We start from the raw sequence: 26,717 nt of genomic DNA, 5'->3' as shown, positions 1-26,717 counted from the left end.
GATCGGTCGGGATGACACAAAGTCGCATCGCGCGTTTGATCGCATCTTCTCCGTTGCCCCGTATCCCGTATCTGAAGTTTTCGACGGGCGTACATACGTGAGTATCGGGGGTGACGAAAACGAACCAAGTGTCGCGCGTTTGTGCCAAGTATGAATCGAGAGGAGGAAGATCTTGGAGCTTCGAAAGCAGCGGCTGAGACTACAAGACAGGAGCGATCAGCGAACGGTGAGTCAATTTATTTGTACGAGTATCTACTGTTTATTCACCCCCACATTTCAGTATTTGTGTCTTGTCCTGATTGCGCTCGCATAAATTGCGACTCAGTAAATCGCGCATAAGCTGTTAGGATAGGAAAAATTTAAAGTTCGTGTTCGCGCGCTCGACACTCATCCCTTCGCCAGGTGTGCCAACAGATGTGATTAATATGATATGTATATATGTATACTGGCATCGTAGTGTATATTCACGTTGTAGAGATGGCGTATGGCGCATGATGTTTCGAAAAATCGCATCGGTTAAATCGTGGACATGGCCATTCTCAGGCTTTTTCTTCTCTTCTTCCTTTCGATTTTCTCATAAAATCTATTCTATCCAAATTTTTTTATGCGTACTTTTATTCTACAGAAGGATTACGATTTTCTCTTTCTGTTTCAATGGTATCGCGGATTATTTAATTGACAAGTATACCAGTTACCTCCTCTTAATATAATTCGTTCGAACGTGTATTTCTCGATACTCGTTCGAGCAAAGATCCACGATGTTATCACATTCTCTTTTCATTTGCAGAATGTGGCAATCCCGAGACAAATCGGATCTGGAACGGATGTTGTCGCAATGCCTACTTCGGTAAGTGAAACTTATTTTATAATTAACGCTACACTAATATTATACTTTGTCGCTTGAAAATATATAATATAAAATATTTTCAAATATTCTAATTTATAACAATTTCAATTATTTAAATATCAGATATTTTCTTATAATTGAGCTGAAAAAAAATTTTATTAAGATAATTAATAAAACAATTTTATTGTGTGTAAAAACTTGTAAAATAAAATTCTGACAATTTGTATAAGCGCAAATAGTAAACGTAATCCGTGTAAATATAATCTTAACATTTACGACACAATCTCGCTCTTGGTTATAGTACGGAAGAGAACCACACATTACCTACGGCTTTCATAAGCATTGGCTATGTAGTTCAATATTCACATTACATGAACATAGAGGCGCTCCAAATCGCGGCCGTGGCTGCTTTCAGGCTTCTCTCTGCAGGCAGTCACGGCGCGGTAATAACGGCCAGGTAATCGCTCTCAAATAATTTCATATTTCTCATAATCGTTGGTTGTCCCAAAGGCACATTCACGTGCAATAAATTATCGTGAATCGTGAAGTAAATTTGTCATGCCGTTAAACATCGCGTGCCATCGCTATCATTGCAATTTCGACAGAATCGATCAGAATTCTCACTGGGCATTTCACGATACTTTCTCGCCGAGGCGTATCAAATGAAGTGCAACGAGCGCACAATTATTACTAGGTATTTATCATTCTGCGATCAGATCGTTACGTTAAATATCATTTCTTTTATAATAATGTCCTGTGTTTCGGTTATTCAAAGAGATATCTCGGATTTCGTTTTGACGTTATTTCGGCTGGCTCGACCGTTTCGATATTCGAGCGATTGCCAATGGCGGACGGAGGCCGCCTGATTGCGAGAGCGGCCGCGCGATGGCGCCAGTATGCCGCTGGCGTGGAGACCGTTAACCGACAACGGTGTCGCGCGACGCCGCCGAGTTCGCGGTATTTGTCAATATCTGCTCGGGATTTTCGGCGTTCTGCGTGGCGACAGAGCGCGCGTGCAACCGCTTCGTCGTGAACGCATCCCGCACGCTACGCGAGAGGAGTCAGGGCGCGCGACAGCGGTTTCCCGGTTCCGCGTGTCGTCGAGTGTCGTCCATCCCTCGGAACGGAGCCCCGTGCTGCCTCCTCTTCCCTCGCGTTCGCGGGCGAACGGGCGCCGTCGAACGCCCGCCGCTGTCGCGTCGCGCTGCGTCGCGTCCCGTCGCGTTCCGTCGCGTTGCGCGAACCTGGCCGAGCGAGAGCGGAGTTCGGGAGTGCGCGCGCGATAGTAGTAGTAAGTAAAGCGATACCTGTGTGCGGCGGTGTACCCGCGAGTGACGATATCCCCGCCGACGACGAGGACGACGGGGGAAGAGGGGACGAGCGGATCGCGGCGTCAGTGACGTATCTTCTCGCGCATAATACGCGCGGAATAGCGGTCGGGAGCGGCGGCCGCGGGGACGACGACGACGGCGACGACGGTCGTGTGATATCTACATCGGAACCACGGAACGTCCTCCTGCCCACGAATGCGGTCCACGGCCGTGTATTAAGATGTGAGTAAACGGCTGTTTGCGAACGAGCGGAGTCGTGCAGCTCGTCTGCGATGGCTTTGCCGAGGAGAGAAAGGGATTTCGTTCACGTCGCGCGCGGCCTCGTCAGCGGTATTGTTATAAACAGACCGGTTCGTTGTTCTACGAGTCTGTGCATCGGAATGCATGTGTACGCACCTTGTAAATGTGCATGTACACGGTGGCTCCGAAATTAACGAAATTAAACACGTTGTTCCTTACTTGATAATTTGGAGCTCATTCTTTTTAATGAGAATTAATCGACGTTTTTCAATCTCAAGATGACTTTTTGACTGCGATTTCGATACTCTTATTATTAAAAATGCAAATGCACAGTCTCGCGTTAGTAAAGTCCGCTCTTGAATGCCGAGCGATGTCCCGGAATTTTTTATTCCGCGGATTATTTCGGAGACGAGTTCTCTCCGTCTCGAGCGACTGAAGAAACAGCTCGGAGGATAAGATCGGTGTTCCGGACATTCTCGCGAACGGGGATCGACCCCGAGCTGCTCCCGCGACTCCAGGGGAACGTATAACCCGTCCACTAATTCTCGCTAATTCTCGGACACCCCGTATAACAACGTCGCCTACGCTCGCGCGTGCATGCGCGCCGGTGTGAGTGCGCACGCCACTGCTCCATCCGACCTATGCGTGTGCATGATCGGCACACATGTGTCGATCTTCTCTCTATCTCTCTTTCTCTCTCTTGCCCCGTCGTTCTCTCTCTCTCTCTCTCTCTCTCTCTCTCTCTCTCTCTCTCTCTCGCTTTCTCTATAGCGCCGCGTTTGAGGCGGTATACGTGACAGGTACATGCGCGCGCGAAACCGGTCGGCCGACACTTTGGATGCCGCTTTTTGCAAAGGGCCAATCTACTTCCCCTCCTTTCTCCACTTGCGCCACTTCTAGCCTCACCCCTTTGTTCCCTTTACCTTCCTGTCACGCTCCCTTCTCGGCCACGATTCGCTCTTGCGAAGGTGTTGCACGGGATATGGGAGTAAGACGTGAGAAATAAGAGAATCAAGGTACCGATACAAGGAGGGATCAATTGGGAAGCTGACGTAATTGAAGGATGCAAATGGGGTGAATGATATTCCAGAGGGAATTGCGAGGAGACATTGACACTGTTCGATAAAAAATATTTGACGAAGATAAATACGAATACATCAAAGATCCGTATAGATCCTTATCTGTTGTCATCCTTATCTGTTTCTCGGTTGATTAAATGGATTAATTTTTATCTACTCCGCAATCGCGACGCGAGGAATCAACGAATTCATAAAGTATTGCACAACAACGACAGCTGTTTTTTAAATTCATTATATCGTTGTAACTTTTATTAATTAATTTCATTAATTTTAATTAAATCAAATTATTATAGAATTATGAAATTTTATATATAAATTTCAATCGAGAGTCTTTACATTGAAGTATCGCTTTAATGTTTGAAGTTAAAAAATAAGTTAAAAAGTGTCTTTGAAAAGTAAAATTATCATGTAATTAAGGTTTTTAACATACATTTTCGCGTGGTTTATCATAATGCAAATTTTACATTTATAAATTGTAACATCAGTAATGCCGTACGATCTTCATTTAGTACGATTGTTGATTGAAACTAAGAAGGTTTCTACCACAAACACATCAGACTCATTCAGTCCAATTTAATCAATTCGGACTTAGACCCGGAGAGACGGGCGAGGATTAAGCGTGATCCATACGGAAGCACAGCTTTAAGCGACGAAGAGTCCTGTTCGATTCTCGGCTCTTATCGTCAGACCACCCTGAACGCGTATATGTATATCTCGGACGTTGCATCTACCTGTCGACGTATAAGGCGCGCGCTGTCTGGAGGGATACAAAACTGAAGGTGGACGGTCGTTGGCCGGGAGAGAAACGACCTGAAGTCTCGACGCGCGGATGAGAGAAGAAGAGAACGAGATGGGATAAGAGACGAGGAATGAGCGAGCAAGCGAGAGAGAGAGAGAGAGAGAGAGAGAGAGAGAGAGAGAGAGAGAGCGAGCTGTGCTCTGCCAATTCTCTCTCCGCGAGCGTTTTCAAAGACGTGATGAGAAACCGACAACGATTACGTGCCTAGTCTGCGTGTTCCGTTGTCCGATTCATACTTAAAGATTACGACTATGGTGCGGCTCTCTTGTAACTGCAATTAATATAATTTCGCGACATTTGCATAATGCGACGAGGCAAGCGCTCGTTGCGATCGCGAGCGAGAAGTAAAGAAAACGGGAAATTCGATCAATTCGCGCAACTGTGGCAACATTATTACGCGAATGTACCTGCGCGTTAAGTTATTATATTATCATAGATGCGATAAGAAAATTGCAGCACACGGTGTCAGTTTTATCTTTGGAGGAACTTCTTACGGTTAAAGTACATTTTACTATACGGCGCGGCTTCACGAATGTCCGCCAACACTACGGGAAAACTGTTTGCTTTCATCAAACTGTAATGCAAGCTGTTTAATATGAACGAGACGATCGAGCGCAAACTGTTCGCGAATGGCTAGAGAACATCGATTTCAGAGTATACACACTATAGCAAACAGATGGTTACTCGTAACTCGCTTGCATTTCAATTTAAATAAAGTAGCAACTTTTGACTAATTAAATTTATTCATGCTATAATACTCGTACATTATACTGATTAAAAATTGTTGATTAAAAAATAATATTTAAGAGAAAGCACTCCAGTTTTCATTATTCTTTACTTTTAGCTATTTATTGACTTTTACGTATCCAGATTTATGTGTAGTAATATACACACACACACACACACACACACACACACACACACACACACACACACACACACACACATAACTGTAAAATATATGAAACAATGTTACTGCAATTTGTCTCCATTATTTCACATAAATTTCGATACGTAACAATTAATAAGTAGATTGCTAAAAAATATTACAAATAAATAAATGCTGATACGAGCCTTCGCGGTTGTTGTAATAAAATTATTTTCTAATCTGTATCTAGTTTAATTTTTAGATGCTGCAGTAAATTGTTTTTTCCATGCACACAGAAATTTAAATTATTACCAATAAAATCAATAAAGGCTTTCTCAATTACTACATAAAGTCTTATTACACAACTACGTAAATGTGTACTTTGAGCTTCAGTCTCTCTTTCTGCAACACTCAAACATGCACTTTCTTCTTTACTTTCGATTTTAACATGCCTCCAGCTTTTATGCTGATTACTAAATTTGAACAAAGTTAGTAGAAGAGAATGAGAGGTCACACACAGTTGCTACTTAAAAATTTTCTTTGTTCACCAATAAATGACACTGAAGAAGATGTGTCAAGAATCGAAACGTTTGTGGATATTTTATAGAGCATATGTACGTAGAATGTCTATAAAGTCTCTTTCCACCTCCTACCTTTACGAAAAGATACATCCAACTAGGCGTTGGCGGTCCGAAATGACACTCAAATTGAGTGTTAACTCTCAAGGTGCAAGTTTATTCGGGGCGTTAACACTCAATTTGAGTGTCATTCCGGCCCGCCAACGCCTAGTTAGGTGTATTTTTTCGTGAGAGTACATTTTGGAAATAGTGTTCAAAATTGTGAAAAATACGAAATACGTATTCGAGTATTTTGAGGGGTTTTTTCTAAGGGGGTTAATATGGTAAAGTAGCCTCTCAAAATGATCAAACAAGCATGTCGCGGTTTTTCACAGTTTTGAACCGTTTTTCGAAATATTGGGGATGGGAACAGACTTTATAGACACTCTGAATATAATATCTTAAATACAAAAAGATATATAAATCAAAGTATAAAGAGAAACAAACAGTTTACTCTGTTATAAATTAAATCTCCAATGTAGCAGTGGTAATAAATTATGGAATACACTGTAATTACTATAAATGAGATTTAATTATTTCAAAATTATTGCGCATGCATACTCACAATTTTATGCGAACGCAAACTCATCAAGCGAATTTGGCCTGATCTTATTTCTCTCATCTCGGCATTATAAACGAAACGCGATCTATCGCGCCAGAGTTGTTTATGCGACTTTATTAGGAAAAAAACGTGCAACGCTATCGCATTGTTAGTGAAATAATCACGACTCACTCTTAGCGTTTACTTTCGATTTCGATTCCCGTCGGTGCAGCTTGTTTTGATTCGTTGCGCTACCTTGAGCTTCGTCTACCTCTGCTATCGATCGTAAGCCTGGTATAAGTAAATCGTGTATAGAATATTTAATTTTTGTAGTAAATTATGGATGGTTTTTTATAATAATTAACAATAATTTATTGACAATATTAGATCATAATATTTTTTGTCTCTAATTTTTTATCCTTTGTACACAATTATAATCACAAAAAGACGAAATAAAAAGATCTTTTTAGCTCAGGATTGATATTTCTTTTATAATTTTTTCTTTCTATTTTTTTTCTGTGAAAATAAATTGGCTTAAAATTATGTCTTGATAATTTTTTTCTAAAGGATGATAATAATTATCAAGAGGTTCAGGGTCAGTCTTTGTATAAATTTTGTAATGAAAAGAGATTAAACGTGCTATTAGGCTGGTGCACATAAGATGAATGTGTGCACGATATTTTTTTACTGTAGCTGTTATCTATATTTAACTCTCACTCGCAAGGTCGTGCAAATGAGTCATTGTATATCGTCGATTTCTTTTAAAAGGAGATGGGAAAGTTTCATGATGCGATAATTCAGCTCTGCATTTAGTCGTTATAAGAATCTCGTATGCCTTGAAAGGCATATTAGTTGAGATAGATACTCGGACCAAATTCCTTATTTTGAAACAGATGGTCCAACATTTATATTTTAATTTTTTAGAGATTTGAAGAATCTCAATTAATTGCGAGAAGCAAACAATTATTGCCACGAAATTTTCTACTATTAAAGTATTATAGACAACGTGACAATTAAATTTCAGGACTGAGGTTATAAAGAAACACACAAAAGATTGAAAATATAATTTAATTACGTTTAGTGTAATTTTTATGATAAAAAGTTGATTAAATAAAATGTTTAATAATTTAACAATCACAGAAATATCGGAGATTAAATATTTATACTAATTTGCATTTTAGCCGATTTAATTTAATTAATAGATGTCTGCGGAAAGAATGATTTTGCTGAAGTATCTAAAAATTTTATTAAATATACATTTGAAAATAATTTTTTTTATTGGACCATTTAAACAATTGTAGGATGCTCAAGCATGAGCAACACCACAAACACTTTTGATCTACATAGCTTTTGATATTCGAGAAAACAACTGTTATATTTTATCTCTAATATTTTGAAAACTTTTATGCATATGTTTATACACTGAAAAAATTTTTTAATTTTAAATAAATGTTTTTTTTAACATCAATTTCTTGATTAAAAAGAATATTTTTTAAGTTTAAAAATAAATTATTTTATACTAACTAATATTTATTTAAACCAAAGGAAATGATATTTCATCGGAAGAATCTTTTTTTCAGTGTATCTGATTCCATATAGATTCCATTAACTTAATAAAAGATATCACTCATCGATGCGTAGTGGTTGCGATTACATTGAAATTCAGATCATCTTCTGTCAGAATAATCTGTTGCACTTGTACGGCACTCGCGAACACATTTAATTACGATCGCGCATATTAATCATCCCGATAGAATAATCATCTGTACTTTGCACGGTACTCCCGCTGTTAGTCGTACGCATTGCATATTTTATTGTTTCACATTGTGACGGAATCCTATCGATACGCGGACGCGAAAATAACGTCGAACAAATAGTAAGCTTTATGATTCGTGCGACATACTCGAATCCCGCAAATTTGCGCAACAAAATCTCTTTGTTTCGGAGAAATTCAGTATAATCAGCGATTCGTGTATGATCCCACACTCTGATCCGAAAGTCGATGAACGAATTACTAATTACGAATTACGAATTAATAATTGAAATCAGCGTCAAATTTGAAGCTTGATGCAAATTACGTTTGAACATTATTTTAAAAAGCATTATTTTAAAAAATATGTTATTCGCGGGCTTATAAATATCACAATAAAACAGTACTTAAAAATTTCCGTTTTCCGTCACTTCGATTTTTAAGTGACATGCTTAAATCTCATGAAATATTGGTTTACTCGCAAAATTTATAATTATCAATTGCGGGAATTGCAGTTTCAAATAGAAGTAATTATCCGTAAGAAATAATCGTGTTTCGATAGGTAACGTGATGAACACGCGAACTGCGAGCGGATTATTCATTGATTGCTACCAACTCGAGTGTTAACGCGCGAATGACAATATCTCGTGCCAAGACCTTGTATTTGAGGTCACGCGCTACCAAACAACCTCAAGGTTGAATGCTAATTAGCCTTGTTTTATTTCAGATATTTAATATTTAACGTTATTTTATACAAAATATCTATATTATTCCGTTTCTTACACTTCAAAAGCTAATATCTATAAGCTAAGCTCTATAATGTGCTCTTTGTTTCCTGTTTCTTGTTCTTTTGCTTATTGCATTTTTGCATGCTGCATTTTTTTGCGTATTGTTTTATCGAATTGGCGATAAGTTGATGAATTCCGAAGGAAACGCGATTTTGATATAATAGCGCACAAAAAGACAATAGGCAAAAACAAGAAGCAGAAAACGGAGCATAGAGTTAGATTAGACTTAAAAATATTATTGTATAATTTGTCGTTTAAAATAACGATCAATTCTGTTCGATCGAAAGAACGTTTGAGATAAAAATTCGAAAAAAAACTTAAATTTATTATTTAAAAAATAAAATTATTTTTGTATTAATCGAAAAATTTTTTATGTAAATGGTTTTATTACTTCTAAAGGTTTAGCCAGGAGAGAAATAATATTATACCATTTTATTAAACCAAATATTGCAGTTTTAATAAATTCGTTTTTCCCTGCGTCAATGATTATACGACTCACTTGATTTTGATTCGCGCATACGAGTTCGTATGTCGCGGAAAAGTGAGCACCGTTCCCGTTGCACTGCACATCGTCGATTAATCGATAGCTCGTGCCTCATCCGAAAAGCCAATGCGCGTTACACACATTCTCCGACGTGCAGTCCGTATCCGCGTGTGCAGTGCGAGCAGGCAGCAATTGGCGTCGGAGGTCAACATACCGTTATAGCCGCGCGTCGTCGTCGTCGTCTCTATTTCGCGGACTGGACCGCACTCAGATGACGGCGTCACCGATGTACGCATGACGCGCTGCGTGAGCATCAATCTACACTACACTGTAGACGCACCGGCCTGCGCACGTAATTGCACGTGCGTAATTACCGCGACAATAAGCGCGTACGCGTACACGCCTACCTTGTCCAGAAACGATATAGATAACGAGAAAGAGACAGACAGACAGACAGAGAGAAACAGAGAGAGGGAGGGAGGGAGGGAGAGAGAGAGAGAGAGAGAGAAGCGGGAAGATCGGCGGAAGCCGTGATCCGATGAATGCCTCTCTGACCGCTGCAGTACGTCGGGTTACGCGTAGGTGCATGCGGTGAGATGCAACGATGCTCGACCATCAGCATGAAATCTTCGTGGTACGGTCGCGGTGTTCGATTTCTATTGGTCGCTTGTTGGTTGTTTTATGAACACAGATATTATATAAACACACTTCTCTTTCTCTTTCTCTCTTCGATGTACCTTACGATTTACCTTAGCGACAAGTCTTCTTCAACTTCTATAATTTCACGACCAATTTATTCCTCTTCCATTTTTTTTTCAATTTTTTACGTATATTTTTATCTTTATTTTTTACATTAGTTTTGCAACGAAGATAGAGCTTAATTTTTTATAAAAAAAACGCTGTTTTACTTTTATAAAAATATTGCTATAAATTATATTTTTTATTTATTTCACATTTTTGTGCAATTTTTTTTGCGCTAACAAAAATGTTACTAGAGCTGTATAATAACACGAAAACATTCTTCGTATTTATTTATTTATTTTTTTTAAAGAAAACAAAGCAGAACACATAAACTTAATACGAATGCACTTCAAATAACATCCGAGACAGCGCAATACAACACAATTATACGCAAATGGAAGCAAAACTGAGTCGGCATATGTTGCATCGCACATGTTGCAATGAAATATATGATTTTTCATGTTTTGAGAATTACAGTTCTGTAAAGCGAACTAAATAATATTTGATTTTTATAATAATATATATAAATAACGAAGAAATAGCTTTATCATTTATCTCATCCTAAATTATTAGTATGATAGTATAAATTTGTTAAAACAATAAATACATTATTTTTAGAAGATACCATTGTATTTTCGTAAAATACTGTCGCGGTACACTCTTTAAGAAAAAATTTTCTGATGTCTATACTTTTTCAATTTTGATTTACACAGTGCAAGACATGCGATTATACGTTACAATCTGCGTTTAAAAAAAAACCATATTTTATCATTGATATTTAATGTCTATAAAAATTTGTTTGTAGCCACGTTTTATTGTTCAGATATAAAATCGGAATTATTATAAATCTTATAATAATTGATGCGCAGGTGTGAAGAGGCGACTGAAGTGGAGACGCATCATCAGCAAACGGCAGCTACGACGATGGGTGTCGCTGAGGACGAGACACCGTCATCCCTGACTTCGTCGCATCCGAATACCAACAATCCCAATCAGGAAGGTGAGTCTGCACGCTTACGTTTACCGTAACCAAAACACATAATCGAGAGTCAGCGTGTGACGGTTTATCATTCAGATGTGGATCTTTAAATTCCCACGTTCGCAAACGTTGCGTAGAGGTATCGTACGTTGTACTTTCCGAGGTTTTTCCAACGGTGAATTTCGGTATGGTGTTTGAGCACGATGCAACAAAGAAGACAAAAAAATCTCGTGTTGGGATTGGCCGATTTGCGCCAGCGTGCACTCAAGTGCAACGCTCGCGTGCTGCATAAGAATAAGTGCAAAGAATGAAAGTCACGTTGCTGCTCTCCAGCTGTTCTCGAGAGTGTATGTTTTGTCCCCTATCCCATCGGTTTTTTGATGCAGGACATTGCCCGCGGGTTTTATCCTACATATATTGCGATGCACTTTATCCTTGCGACGTAAAAACATTGGGGTACATTATAATCGGCATACAAATCTTATTCAAACAAAAGTGAATATATAGAAAGAGTAAACATTTTAACAGTTTAAAATGGTTTAAAACTTTAATGGTATATAAATTTTTTAATACTTTAACACACAGTCTAGACTTAATTTGACAAGCCAGAAAAGGTTTTATCTAAATTCAGCAGATAAATGATAACTGCACCGCGTATCAACACTATTGAGATAAAGAATTTTTACGAAGATTTTAACGATACGGTTTTAAAATTGATTAAGTTTGATAAAAGTAGGATTAATTATTTTATCGATCTCTCTGCAAAATTACTCTCAAATCCTCATGTTGTTTAGAGTCAGTATACTTTCCATCTGGCTTCGTTTCTACGCGAAAAGAATTCGCTCATTAATCGCTTTAATCGTCCTCTCGCGGAAGTTCGCAGCGCGACACGATGAAATCGCCGTCCACTTGTTCTCGACGGTGACCATCGTGAAACGGTGCCTTACTTTGCCTTTCATTCCGTATTAGATTGCGATCGCGGAAGGGTAATGAGATGAACGGACGTAGAGTGCCTTACCATATTCTTTTCTTCTTCCGCATTTGAAACGTGTTTCGAATCATTGGATTTGGCATTACCTTGAAAAATATGCTGTCGCATTCCTCGTGCAAGAGATTTGTCGAAAAAGGAACGTTTAAAGGTCAACCAGTCCCGAATAAATGCGAATCTTTTAACGTTTTTTGTCTCTGCGTAAATGTTTTTTTTTTTTTAATGCACGATACCAACGTACGATATCAATTTTCCGTGCAACAAATACACGAAACACTCAGGGATATTTGCAGAGAATTTGCAAGTTTTATTCGGAGTAAGAGATATGAGTAGATCGATATAATTAATACTTTATTTATCGCGATCGCTAGCTGTGGAATGTTTTAATAATTAAATCGTCAATATAGCAATTGAGTTCAGAGTGATCTAAACTGGTCCAAACTGGTTCAAACTGAATTCAGAGCTGATCCAAAGTTTGCCATACTGATTTGATTGCTACACACATAATGCATACGCTTCTATCAAAATCTCGTGGAATTTTTCAATTTAGCGCTTTAAAGATTAAAAAGTTTTTTTAATCCTATAAATCGACTTCACAAGAGCACCTTTCTGCTGGAATAGACGCGGAATATATATTTTCTCAATAGAGAGCGCACTTTTTTTTTCTGTACTCGTCTCGTACGTTATTGAAGTTCCGGCTTCGCGTAATCTTTTTTCCTTTATGTTGCACCGCGGCACGATGTCATTGCCGTAATTAATTTGAATCTACTGTCGACTACCAGTCTCGTTGTGTAGCTACACACGGCAACTCGTACGGTCGTTGCAACGCCGCAACGTCCTGTCCGACGCGCGGCCACGTCAAGTTTCAATAGGGTTTATCTAACTGCGATGTAACGTCATGCGTGCAATGCCACCGTGCTCGACCGTGCATGTCCACACGGAGCCTCAGGATAATATCCTCTGTGGAGGATTTTCCCTACCACGGGCGAATATTTCGAGGATTTCGCGGTGTACTCGCGTTGTAAATGCTGAAGATAAGCTTTTATGTGGAAAAAGTAGCTTTTATATGCTCGACTAGAGGTTTATTAAACTGTACCACTAACGCGTACCGCAAATTGCATACCGCGTATTGCAAATTTAGATGCAAAGCGCGCTATATATTACATTTTATTTCCGTACTATATTTCCGTTCATCTGTCTCTTTCCATATATCTTTTTTTGTTTTTATTCGTTGCGAAGATCATACATCATTTCTTTAATTAAAAAATATGTTGTAAACATATCAATATATACTTTCTGATCTTTTTTTCAAATTGATTCAATTATTAGTAAAATGATGTGACAATGATATATGAAATAATATAAAAGTATTAATGAGCTGAATTTTATTCATCGTTTTAATATTTTACTTAATATCTTATCGAGTCGATATGTGTCGATGTATCGGATCATTCGTCAATGTTGTGTCTTGCCAAGTAATTTGCGATGAAATACGGCACTAAGTACGCGACTAATCTCGATACGGTTATGAACAGCGAATGAACGACGAGAGGGATAGTAGGCGCGCATCGCTTTCTCCAAACTGTCTTAATTATTCAACGAAGAAAATGGCTCTCCCGTCTGGGATTCCCCCGGTCCCCTCATTCCCCCCCAATGCGGCTTTTAGCAATGTTCCTTCCGAGCGGCGTGCATGGCGAGCTGTGCTTTAAACGTGTTTTTATCGAGTCACGTCGTACACGCAGCGTGTATTCTCAGAAACGCGTAATTTTGCAAGTCGCGAATTATGCAGCGTGGGGTCCATTGAACCACGTACACTAGGGTCTGAGCCGCGTGTTCAGTCATGCTGCGATGCGAACCGATGCCATTCTCCATTCTCCGAAGTGCAACGATGCTTCTAACATATTCGCGTTCAGAGTATTGGATTAATTTAACTTTAACGATCAATACTTCCGCTAAATCTGCGTGCCATTCATTACACGCTAATCGATACTCCGTACGGAAATAGTTTGGTTTTTAATAATCGAAGAAGGGAACTGGAAAAATAAATATTCAATAGATTAATATCGAAAAATATTATTGTGTCTAAATATCTTGATGTTGTTGGGGGTTTTTAGTATTCTCTGTTGAAGTATTAATCCTCTTTTTCGATGTTCATATCTTTGTTTTTTTTACAGTTGAATTAATTTTAGCGCATGAGTAAAAATAGAAAATTGATTTTTCACATCAAAGGGCAAAAAATATATTGTAAAAATAATATTAATATATATTTCCTGATCTTTTTTTTGTAAATTGATTCAATTAGTAAAATGATGTTACAATTGAAATAATACGTTGTAAAAGTATTAATAAGCTGAATTTTATTTATCATTTTAATATTTTATTTGATATTTTATCGAGTCAATATATGTCGATGATATCAAATTCTACGTCAATCGACACTCATACTTTCGTTATCTTGACAGTTGAATTCATTGCGTGCCATATGGCAATGACACTTTACGCTTCGCGAACTTAAACAACGTTAGAATATGTTGATAGAGGAAGGGAGGAAAGATAAACGAATTAATCTTATCACTGTTTACCTTTAGCGTTGAATATGACTCAGTCAAATTGGATGCTATTGATTTTTCTATCGGCATATACAGTCGTTCTATACATCAGCAATTAATCATTCAGGAATTATTATAGAAATATATTTTTAGTTTTGCCATTTGCGAGTGAGAAATATTTTTTGTCTCTTAATAAATTAAAACTAAATTGCTCAAGCATCTATCTATATAAAATAAGGAAATACGTATTTTTTTATGATGTTTCGAAAGAATATTTCTATTAAATGTTGACGTTTTTAATATTATTTATATCTTATTAACAAATTTAATCGAATTGTGTGTTGTTAAATTGAGAGGATTTTATTCTATAAGATTGCATTGATCGTGTCTACGTTTCTGCAATCTTGAAAATCTCAAAGGCTCACAGTCGTTCGCAACGAGATGGTTTTTATATTGAAAAACTCGTTATCAGGTCGAGGGTTAATTATCGAACTTGCCCCAGAGAAGTGACTAGCGTTCATGTTGTATCGGCTCGATTCTTGTATGTCGCTTGATTTTATCATTTATATACGCTGCTCGTTCTTCATTTTCTCAGACCGTTAGTTGAGGATATACGTACGCGACCCCGGTTTGCAGCAGATGATTTGTGATGGAGATTATTGAAAAACACACCTATTGCACTTCAAAACATTGAGTTGTTTGTTTATGTATGAGTTGCTGCAAAAAATTACACTTTTTGCGTGAAAGGAATGCAAATTTCCAATGTCCATCGGGTTTAACGTTATCTTTTAATAATTTTTAGCAATCTGTACCACGGTATCGATGTCAATATTCACAGTTGGAACCTTGAAGTTTTTCTGAAAGCGTTAAACTTTGAGTAAATTTTACGGTCGCATGAATTTTTCTTTCTTTCAAGCAGCCTTTTCTTTTTAAGATTAATAAGACCGAAATTGATGAAAGTTTAATTTAACTTTGTTAAAAGTTTACACCGAAGCTTACGTAAATATTGTTATTTTTATCAGCTTTGACGATTATCTGCATCGTATACATATACAACATCTGCATCGAATGCACAGAAATAGATCGAGCTACTTAATTCCGATTCGTATAAGGTTAGGCCTTCATCTTGCTCCCAATGCCATATAAATGTCTTAAAATACATTTCACCCAAGTGAACTTACAGTTATCAAAGAAGTCGTTTCCTCAATTAGCCGTATAGTCAAATCAGAGACGATTGTATGGAAGTTGAAGAGCCGTTTCTCCCTGCCATCTCTCGAAACACGTGAGCTGCACGAGGACAGCAACGTGTGCGGACTGCTATTTACTTAAGTTAGCTCTGCCCCGTGCAACAACGCATTTTCTTTGTTCCACCTTCGTCTCTTCATTATAGTCAATAACTCCTTTCTCGGGCCGAGAGAACGAGGCGACGTATCTGACCTGGCACTATCATCAGCGTGGCATCTCTCTCAACAAGTTAACGTAGAGTGCGGAGAGAACAAAAGAATACTAGTGCTGTACCGGACTCCTCCAACTGTACCGGCAATTTACATAGTAACCGAGCCAGATCTGGGTCGAAATATGGATCTGCGAATATCGATGTCTTCGGCATTTGTTTGTGTGTTTTTATAACGATGCTACGTAATGGTGTAATGTAAATTGAATCGACAATCCTCCTTTATTCAATACTTTATTCAATACGAGTATTTCGAGTATTTCGTATTATTAGCTATGAGAGACGACTTCTTGTTAGCGTGCCATACGCTCGCCAGCGCGTAGGCGATCTCTTTTGCATATATCCATAGATATATAATATAATATGGAACCTATAGTTTTAACGTCGGTTTCGAACCGCTTATTAGAAGAGACTTTTCTGCGTAGAGTTACTCTCAATAGTCCCTTGTCTTCTGAGAGATGGCGATCGCTTCTAATTAAAAACCTATTTAGAGTTATATTATTCTGGATGAATTTGAACCCGTATTTTTGGCACTATTCTAAATCAGGAGAGATCTTCACCTAAATCTTAGAAAAGTTTTCAATAAAACGATGACCAGTGTGTGTGAAGCGTTTTAAATACAGAAAATATCGATTGGTTTAATTTCTCATAAAGGAGGGAAAACGATAGAAACATGATGCAAAGGTCTGTTTGATCAGGATTAATAATGAGTTAGAAATTTGAAAAAGAGATAAACAAAGAAGGAGAAAAGGTAGATTTATTGGCTCATTAAAGCACTAGATTACTTGTACAGAGACTACTTGTGAAGGATTTTATGGTGGAAGATCTTTACGGCCAAACGTGTTGAGATATACATGTCGCACGTAACAGTGCACATGAATATTTCGCGAATGATGTCGTTTTCTCCTAACAGTATGCAGTATCGCTTCCGAAAATCAAAGAATGAAACTATGTTGCTGTTTTCAGCTGGTGATCACAGAAAAATTTTATAGATTCGAAAATCAGAGCTCTGCATCCATCGATGATGCTTCTTGGTAGAAGAGCAAAATAAGAGAAAATATTTTTACTAGATTAAGTAACAATTGTACGTGTAAGCATTACAGAATAATTTCTAATGGATGATTATCATCAGAGTGGAATCCTGGCAAACATTATCGTGGCTTTTTTCCCAACGCTTTCTCGTACACCACGTATTCCAGGCGCGTTTTCTTGTGGGATGAAGGAAAAGGGAAAAATGTAAATATGCGAGACAAAGGTATCGGCGACGTTTCGTACACGAGACAGAATGCATTATATAACAACCATTGTTCTCGCGACTTCCGCAGGAAGAACCGACGAATGGCAGTAAGATGCGCGCACATGTATATTTTTCCGCGAATATTTTTCTCCGCAGTCGCGAGAAAACGGTGCAATACACGCGAACAAAATAGATTTCATCCAAATTGCATCGCTGTATGTATTTTCAGATCTTGCCGCGCAAATCGATGTCCCAAAATTCGCTCTTAAGTTATAGTCTACTGAAGGACAAATTCTTGGCTCAGCTAGTCAGCTCGTGTGGTTTCAAATTGTTTGCGATGAAAATTGCATATGCGCTTCTTAGTAAAATCATAGATCGTAATCGTATAGCCATAAATCATTTTAAAGTTAATAGTACATTAAATATACAATTTGTACATAATATCACAATAACAGTGAATATTAAATTTGATGAGATTAACACGCAGATTAATATTCCAGAGATATAAAGATACAGTAGATTACAAAGCAAAATATTTGTATGTAGAAAGATATTAATATGATTATATGAAACATTACAGTGAAATGCTGTTTCTGTTTGCAATACATTTTAACACATGTTAATGTGAAATATTTTGTGTATTACTCTCTAAATTCTTTGGAGTGGGATCCCACTCTAAAATTGTGAAAATCCTGCAAGTCTTGATAAAAAGTGGCAGGATTTTCACACTTTTAGAGTGGAATTCCACTGTTTTAGATGAAATTTCACTCCAAAAATTTTAGAGAGTAGAGACATTAAACATGAAACATTTCACATGTTTTTCTCCAAACTCCAATAATCACGTAGTTACGTTTAATCAAAATGAGACTTTCTAGTTTTATCTCGAAAAAATGCGGAGAAAGAATGAAATATTTATAACGGCTTAAAAAACATTTATAAACAAGATTCTGTGATAGTATCAACTTACGTGCTACAATTGCACGCAGCTTTACCTGCCAGTTGCCATCGCTGATAATACAGGTATCTTCGATGTGCGTGCAAAGTCTAGACATAATAAATGATAGATTGCAAATTAATTTTAATTAGAAATCAAGCTGTAAGACGAGAAACTCTGTGCAATGACAGGAATCGCAGAATTTCACTTAATTTTTCAATTTCAATTGATTTTAATTCCAATTGATTGATAACTTCAATTAATTTGATTTAAATTTCAAGATTGCATACAATTTGTTTTTCTCATTAAAATTTAACATTTTCAAAAGCGATAGCGTTTGTGTGAACGCTATTTCATTTACAAAATGTATTCCTCGTGAAAAAATAATAAAACGTATGTAGCGTAATGAATATCTCGGTAAATACGCAAATATTGATCCATATCCTTCGTGTTCAGTCTGATCTAGTTGAAATCGGGGAAATGAATGAGATACTTAATTTGTATACAATTTAAAAAAATAAACTGCCGTGAAAGAGATTCACGAACCATACCTACTTGACTCGTCGTTCCACGGCGAGTTCCCGGAAAACAGTAGGAAGCTTTACGTGCCGCCTCGCTATTGTTGTCATTGTTACCTGCTAGGATGAATCTTTATCCTGTTATCAGAGTGGAAATCCTGTCTCAGAGCATATTCGTGAGATCGCATCGCTAATTTTCGTTGAGCAACTTGGGTGACGACGGAATGCCTTTGAAAATTACGGCGTATCCGTGAGCGTCGCTCCGACTAATCCTTAATCCACAGTCCGTTAATGCTTTCCTCATCAGGCAGGTGCACTAAATTTCTCGCGTTAACTGCTTGCGCTTATGTAACGAGTCATTTCCGACAACGGTACTTGCCCCTGTCATAGGAAAAATCATTCGTACTCGTGGAAGTAACGAGAAACAAGATGCATATCTCATTTTGCACATATTTCGTATGTATTTCTTGTGTAGAACGTTAGTACTATGTGTTTCGAAGGGTGATAAAACCGGTTTGCGAGAAAAATGTAAATTCGGACGTGGCGTGGAATTAAATATTCTTGTGAACCTATGTAGCATACGTTGGAGTTTATCAGGCAATGGAAATAACTTGGACTATGCCAGTAAAATTTCATACATGTATCTTTAACGTTTAAATGTTGTAAATTAAAAAAGATGTTGAAAGAAAAAAATTTTAATCGTCCGTAAATAACATCGTGTGCTATATAAATTTGTATATAGCAGACGAGAAAGGGGGGAATCGTAGAGTTGCCTGGTGGCATCAAAAATTATTAAATTGATTAGCAGTTTAATTTCACAGTATTACATTTCTGGTTTTACTTATCAGTTGCGTTTTAAAAGAAAACAAGAAGAAAAAAAATTGATGAGGATTCTTCGTCACCTTCACGTTACTCCAGGTCACGTTTTGCCTCGTAACACGGTTTAAACACGATAGTGAGATTTACGATATCGCAAGTTGCTGAGGGCAAATCAGCCGTTTTTCGTTAAACGCGGTATTTTCACCTAGTACGCGATATGTAGAGAAGTACTGCAGTATTTTAGTCAGGTCACGTCCCTTGAACCGTTGCCAAATGTGCCCCGCCCTCTCTTGTTCGCCAAGTTTTTCGCCTCCCAGTCACATGGGAGAGTTTATGAAATTCTGCTTGCGGCCCTATCGTAGGTGTCCTGGATCAAGCGTGAATTCTAATGATCGAACGCTTCTTATAAAATCCGCCATATGCGCATAGTGACGACATACATAACGGATGTATTTTTGGTTCAAATATAACACTTATGTGACGTCTCATTATTTATTTGAGTGTTATGATTGTTTTTTCGAGAGAGTTGAACGTATTGTAGAAATAATTTTTTATCAGTAATTAATTATTGTATGTTATTGCTAATTAACAATTAAAAATTCCAATATGAAGATAGTCTTAATCCGTTTTCCTAGAAATTGAGAAAACTTATCTTGCGAATTGCGAAGATTAAATCTTATTATAATTAATAAAACCTATAGAATATAGAGTGCAATGAAAGAAAGTAATTCGTTTTGTCGAAGGAAAAATAGATTTTCCCGAGATATTTGCATTAAAGATATCGCCATATAAGAGATAAAGAAGTATGTCAAACTTTATGACCCTTTTAATTCAACTTCTTAATCTAGAGATTTAAAAATGTCAAGTATTTGTGGAAGCACTTCGAATATTCCTCCGAATCAATACATTATTTAAATTGCATTTTTTTGTAAGAATCTTTAAATGCATACCTAATTTCCATTATGATGCAAATGAAATGATGAAACATTAAACGGAATTTGCTTAATGTAATTTGATGTAACATGTAAGACTGTTCCAATCAATTATGTGCGTGCAATGATTGCCAGTAGAATACAGAAGTATTTCATATTGATTCCGTTTGTGTGGAAACCGTAAATGGATAAGTGGGTAATAATATGCGAATGTTATTGCTTATGTTATCTACTTCATAGTACAATAATTTGTATTACGTTTTATTTAAAAAAAAAATGTATCATAAAAAATGTACTTGTTTAATAATAATTAATGGTTACTGTTAGGATTCCCTCTAATATATAATCACCATGAAATTAGCATACATGTTTTCGATCACCAATTTACTTGCCCGTTAAGATGATCTGCGTTCAGATTGAGGCATTGAAAATATGGATACGAAGAGAAACTATTTCCGGATAATTATGCCGCTAGATTGTCAGATCTCTCAATTTTCTCTCCCTGCAAATATTCGCACGTTACTTTCTTTCCTGCAACGTCTATGTATAATTGTTAATCCTCCCTCGCTTATCTAGCGGAATCAAAGTCGGCTCTTGGAAAATTCGATATAGTCCGAAAATTTCTTTTTACAACATTCATATTTAACATAAAATATTACATCCTTGAAGAAACTTTGTTCACTTTCTCAAAATAATTTTTTTTTGCAAGTACAAATACATATCATAATTTTTTAAATTTATGTATCTTTTTAAAGAAAAGAAAACTGATATCCTTTCTAGCGTTCATATTTTTTATATATAACATTATTTGCTCCAAGTTTCGAAAAGTCATCGATTCCACTCGTTTATTTGAGAAAACGAATAGCCAACAAGACTGCAATAATTTCCTAATGTGTACACTCTAAATTTCTTAGAGTGAAAAGTCACTTTAAGACAGTGACAATTGAGCCAGTTTAATCTTTCGAGTGATTTTTCACTCTAAGAAGTTTAGAGTGTATTAAATTAAATGGGAAAATTGAAAGTATATTAGATTAGAGTTTGCTATCTAGGCTGTGTCGATATCGGTTTTATGCATCAATTTCTGTCGCGCCTGCCGAGGTCGACGTTGCGAGTGGAACTTAACAGTGTCGGCGCGCTCGTAAAAGAAACGAGGCGAGACGCGTGGCACGAGTTCTCCTCACGCTTCGAAACACGTCGGGAGGGCGAAACGTGCGCACACGTCGGCTCGACCGTTTAATAAGATATTCAAGACGCCCCGCCATCGGCGCGATGGTGATCATTAACGCGCTTAACACGCGTATACGCGCGTGCGTGCGTGCGTGCCCATAGCTGTGAACGTGCGTGCTCCTGCTCGAGGGATTCATTCGCGTACACAGCGGCCACTGTCCCTTAATGCATTGCATAACTCGCGGAATCGTCGCGGAATCGTTGCTTGGCGCCGCCTTTACGCGCGCGCCGGCGTCTATTAGCTTTATCGCTAATTACTCGACATCGTCTTGCCAACCGCAGACGATCGGCATCGTGTTGATCAGTATTCCAATTTTTCAACCTTTTGCAATTTAGGGTATATTAAATAACAAGCTAAATTTGTCGAAGCAAGTTTCTCTCTCTCTCTCTCCCTCTTTAAAACAATCAATTTTCTATTTTAATATTTATAATATAGTGTTATCTTTATCAGATACCACCAACGTGATATTCAGAAATAAAAGTAAAGTTCTAAAATTTTTATTTTTTATTGTTTTGAAATTAACTTTATTGCAATGATATCTTTCTTATTTTGATTAAGATGAGAGTAAATAAAATTTAATTTAGATAATATTTATATATTTTTAAATATTTTTTATCTTGCGTATCATTCTCATCTTTACTTGATTCTTCACGTTTGCTTTTCGCTTCTTTCTAAAATTTTTGCGGCGCGCTTGAAGATTCTTTACGATTGAATAATTTTAGTAAATTCGGATAGTATAACAGTGAATCGACTTGACGAAAAGACTGATCGAATTAAAAATTTGAGAATCGTTAAATAAAATTGTGATTTTATTCTTCAAATGTTTGATAGGTTTTGTATTAAATCATAGGTCTTCAACAAATTTGAAAATTTTTGTTTACGTAAACATGTCGTTCAAAACTTTATTCTGCACTTCTCACTTATTTTTGCTACAAAGAATTGCTTTTCTTCTCAAGAAAATCTCGAACTTGAGCAACAACCGCAGATCGGGGTCTCTTATAAAGAAGTTCTAGTCCTGGCGATGGTAATTGTGCCAGAGAGTTCAGACGGGCGCCTTATTAAATGAAATCATTAATTAACCATACGGATTGTTAACCTACTTCTCGTCGGGGCTAGCCATCGTTGCTCTCAGTACGTTACGCCTATCCCAAGCCTTATGGCCCCTATCTTGATCCTTGTAACTTCTTGGCGCGTATCCACGATTCCGTTATTATTCCTCGCTGTGTGTTTGCTGACCAATTTTCAAAATTACCGCTCGATATATACCCACTTTCAAGGCAACCCGGAAATGAATCTTTGAACCACTATACTTTTCCCATCTGATTTTTACTAATATTATTGATTCTTCACGATTGGAGTCTTTGCGAGCGCATTTCTTGATTATATGCCCCGGTTTCTACGACCTAACGATCTTAGATCGATGCACGCCCACAATTGCTCTTATTATTGAAGAATTGAAAAATATTATTGAGATGGAAGGAAAAAAGCAATATAAATTTTATAACGTGTTTGAGGAAATACAAAAAAAATGTGAGTTTAAAATTTTCGAAATTTCTTTGAAGTAAAGTCGAGTAAACATCCGATATCTTTAAAAGATATAATTATAAATTAACTGAAACATGCTTGAAATTTTAAAAGGTCAAAATTTGCAATTATATGGGCAAGAAAAAACATTTTTATTTAAAATCTCCTAAGTTGTGTATATACTATGACATATAACGTGTGATAAAATATGGAAGAGAATCGTAATTATATCTTTAATTATTCATTAACCTTCATTGCAATAATGCAAATGTAGTGTTTTTGTGCGCGTTATGAATTAACAAAATCAATATAAGAGTCGTAATATTTAAAAATAATTTTAATAATAGCTAAAGACCTTGAATCTTATCTCAAGATTATCTTAAACGTTCGAGTTTATAATGAAAATGCAACGGCTACTTACATATAATAGCCTATTTGAAGCCTTCGCTACAGTACAGTAATCAAGTAATCGATACGTTGTTTCGTCGTGTGATAAGTGTTGGAGATATATTTTTTTTTATGAGCGCCATCAGTGCGCCACGATGAGAGTTCTCGTTCTCTTGCGTCACTCGATCGATCTTGACGCATAAATGATGATGCCATTCACCTTCGAATGGCCGAACTCGCCGCATAAACTGCACTCAATAACCACGACCGTAAACATTTGCATTATGCTTTCGTCGACGATGTGACGTGACTACGTCGAAACAGCAGATACTTTGAGTACTCTTTAAACATATATTCTACCATCGAAATGGATATCACAGTGTTGTCTTTTAAGCATCGTTGTCATTCGCAGAAATCGAGAATTTGATTTATTTAATTGGATTAATAGGGAATTTTGAAAAATGAGAGAGATCGCGAAGTATCAATGGGATGAAATTGTAGCGCTATTGATTAACTTATGCTATATAGCTGCGCTAATGTGTGAAGATAAGTTTACGAAGTGTGCGTAGAACATGAAAGCAGACTAAGAAAACATTTAACTATTATCGTCATTCTCCGGGCAATTGCGCACTGACTTTGTTTACTCGAAGTAAAGTCGACGAAGTAAAGTCGACGACTCTTATTCTTTTTTTTTTTTTTTACTTACCAGACTCATAAAGTTTTTACAACAAAACGCGTTTTTTTTTATCTACGCGCAATTGAAATACGGTCATATACTTTAATATCATTCGTCTTTCCTAGCAGTCACTAACTTCTTTTGCTTAGTCAACAGTAGACTTCAGAGATAAATTTGCTAAGTTTCTACGGAAAGACAAACTTGCAAAAGACACTTTCCAATTCTCTTTGCACTTTAATATTTCAATGCTATCGTCATTCCCAATAATATCTAAATTCACTTTGTTTACATGAATAAGAATACAAATTGTTATAATATTTTTCTCGTAACAGACTGCATTTCTGCATTCGTAATGAATTTTAATAATTCTACACTAAGTCTTAATCTTTAATAATTTTAGATATTTTAATTGGTCACATTTATCCGATCATACATGAAGTGTACACTGTTTTTCTAAAATGTTTACAAACTGACGAGGATCGATTAATTAACATATTGCGCAGTATTCTTATATGTAATCAACTTGCGACACAATCGGTATCTGCGCGTGTTTTTATTACTATCGCGAGATCTCGTGCCGGATATATGTCAACAGCGCATATCGTCAATTTTATCGTAAGCTTTACTGTAACTGAACTGAGGCATTCATGAAATGTCAGTACAGTACGCCATTTACATATTATTATTCTAAATATATACCTACATATATATGTGCAACGCGCACATATATCTGTTCTTGGTAGCATGAAAACAACGTGTTTTACGTAATCGGCAGCTAATTTTGTTTTCCATTTGAAAGTCATTAAACTTGCGTTATTTTTTTTTTTTCCAAACGCTTCTGCTTGCCACTCGTACAATTCACGTAGTCAACGGCAAGCAATTTGCGCGGATACAATGCTCATTATTAACATTGTGTTCGCACGCATCGTGTGGACACATCCTTTCGCCAGTCGAGACAACCAGCAGCATGAACCACATCCTGTTCCGATTGGTGTGTGTATGCGCACGTTGTCTCTCTGTTATCTCGTGTATGCCCAGAAAGAAATTCGTGTCTCGCGGATAAGACCTTCTCGGAAAGCATACGAGCGGTGCAACGCGGGCACGAGCCCGGATTCTCATTCCTTATTCACCCTCTGGCCTTTTTAATATGCACGGTTTATGAGCGCGGATAATACAAGCCCGGGCTTAGCTGCATACCGCGAAAAAATTATTGGCTTTTTATTGCGGCGACTTTTACGTGGTAATAATTCGATGGTCTGCCGTGAACGTTAGGCGAGACCACGCGTGGCAATTCGTTCGAAGGTGAAGCGGTGGCTTGTAGAAAATAACTGTTTTACGATTCGCCAAATAAAAAGGTTTACGTGCCTTAGAAAGAGAGACATGTCACGTATTAGAGTATATAACGATTTTACGATTGAAGGGCGAGAAACGGAACGAATGTATTTTAACGGAGATTTTACGATGCGAGAAATAAGGATAGGCCAAACACATGTTATTTTTAATCGCGTTATCAAAAAATAAACATACAATGGACAGAGCTAAATAAAGGTTTTGTGAGTGTTAAACAAATTTAATGCGTTTTGACAAACGTAATTACACATTTTAAGTACTTTAATATTTAAAAACGAATTAAAATTAAAGCGATTAAAAATACAAAGACTTTAAAATTTTAAAAATTATAAGTAAACGAAAAAATTTAGAAATTATAACTAAAGAAAAAATATATAAATATACATTCTAAAGTACAGGAATCCAAATAAAAGTATGCACTTAAGTGCTAATGTACAAGCGAAAACGCAGGTGCAAATAAGGTATTTACAGATAATGAACTTTATTTATACCAACATTTGCATTAGATAAGTGAGTATAGTAATATTATATAACTATATATTACGCACAATTGCTTTAGCATTTTTAACGGTTAAATTATCAATGACGTGATGTTTTTTTTGTAAAAAACAAAATTGCTAACAGTAGCAGGTATCTTTCTCTAATTTGAACGTATTAGACAAAACTACAGAGTCTGCATCTAGTATCTGTTATAGGTGGTGCTCTTCTAATAACTAAAATAATTTTTCTGCATTTTAATTTCTAATGAAAATTTTATGAAAATCCACTTTAAAAGAAAAAAGAAAATTCATTCGGTGTCCTAGAAATTAAATTCATTGAGAATTCTCTTTCTCTCCTTTTCTCAAACTTAAATTATTTATGATACCAGAATTAGCCTCTGGCGCCTTGATTATTTAGCAAAGAACATATTTACATTACATTATGTGTATAAAATATCATAGTGGTTTTGGTATATCTCGCTTATCACGGAGAGGTAACGCGTTTGCTTTATACTCACGCTTTAAGATAACGTGTCGTAAACCGAGACCATTGTCTACACGTGGTGCGGAAGAGTCGCT

The 26,717-nt window shown here is 36.8% G+C and overlaps 1 protein-coding gene across 5 annotated transcripts in view; it reads left to right on the top strand.

Annotated features, from left to right (window-relative positions):
* The first annotated feature begins 154 nt into the window (after window positions 1-154).
* The window catches only part of LOC105207608 (serine/threonine-protein kinase tricornered), a 131,567-nt gene continuing 105,004 nt past the window's right edge, over window positions 155-26,717 (top strand). Inside the window, exons 1-3 of one of the 5 annotated variants that reach the window (XM_039457412.1) lie at window positions 155-226; window positions 788-847; window positions 10,955-11,085. In XM_039457412.1, the coding sequence (XP_039313346.1) occupies window positions 789-847; window positions 10,955-11,085 (190 nt within the window). In that variant the 5' untranslated portion in view covers window positions 155-226; window position 788. Of the gene's footprint in view, window positions 227-787; window positions 848-1,764; window positions 2,401-10,954; window positions 11,086-26,717 lie in introns of those variants that run through there. The other 4 variants (XM_039457413.1, XM_011177162.3, XM_039457414.1 and 1 more) reach the window with 4 other exon arrangements.

Source organism: Solenopsis invicta, chromosome 14 (assembly GCF_016802725.1).
Source record: "Solenopsis invicta isolate M01_SB chromosome 14, UNIL_Sinv_3.0, whole genome shotgun sequence".
Lineage (NCBI taxonomy): Eukaryota > Metazoa > Arthropoda > Insecta > Hymenoptera > Formicidae > Solenopsis > Solenopsis invicta.
This window is presented reverse-complemented; position numbering and strand designations above follow the sequence as displayed.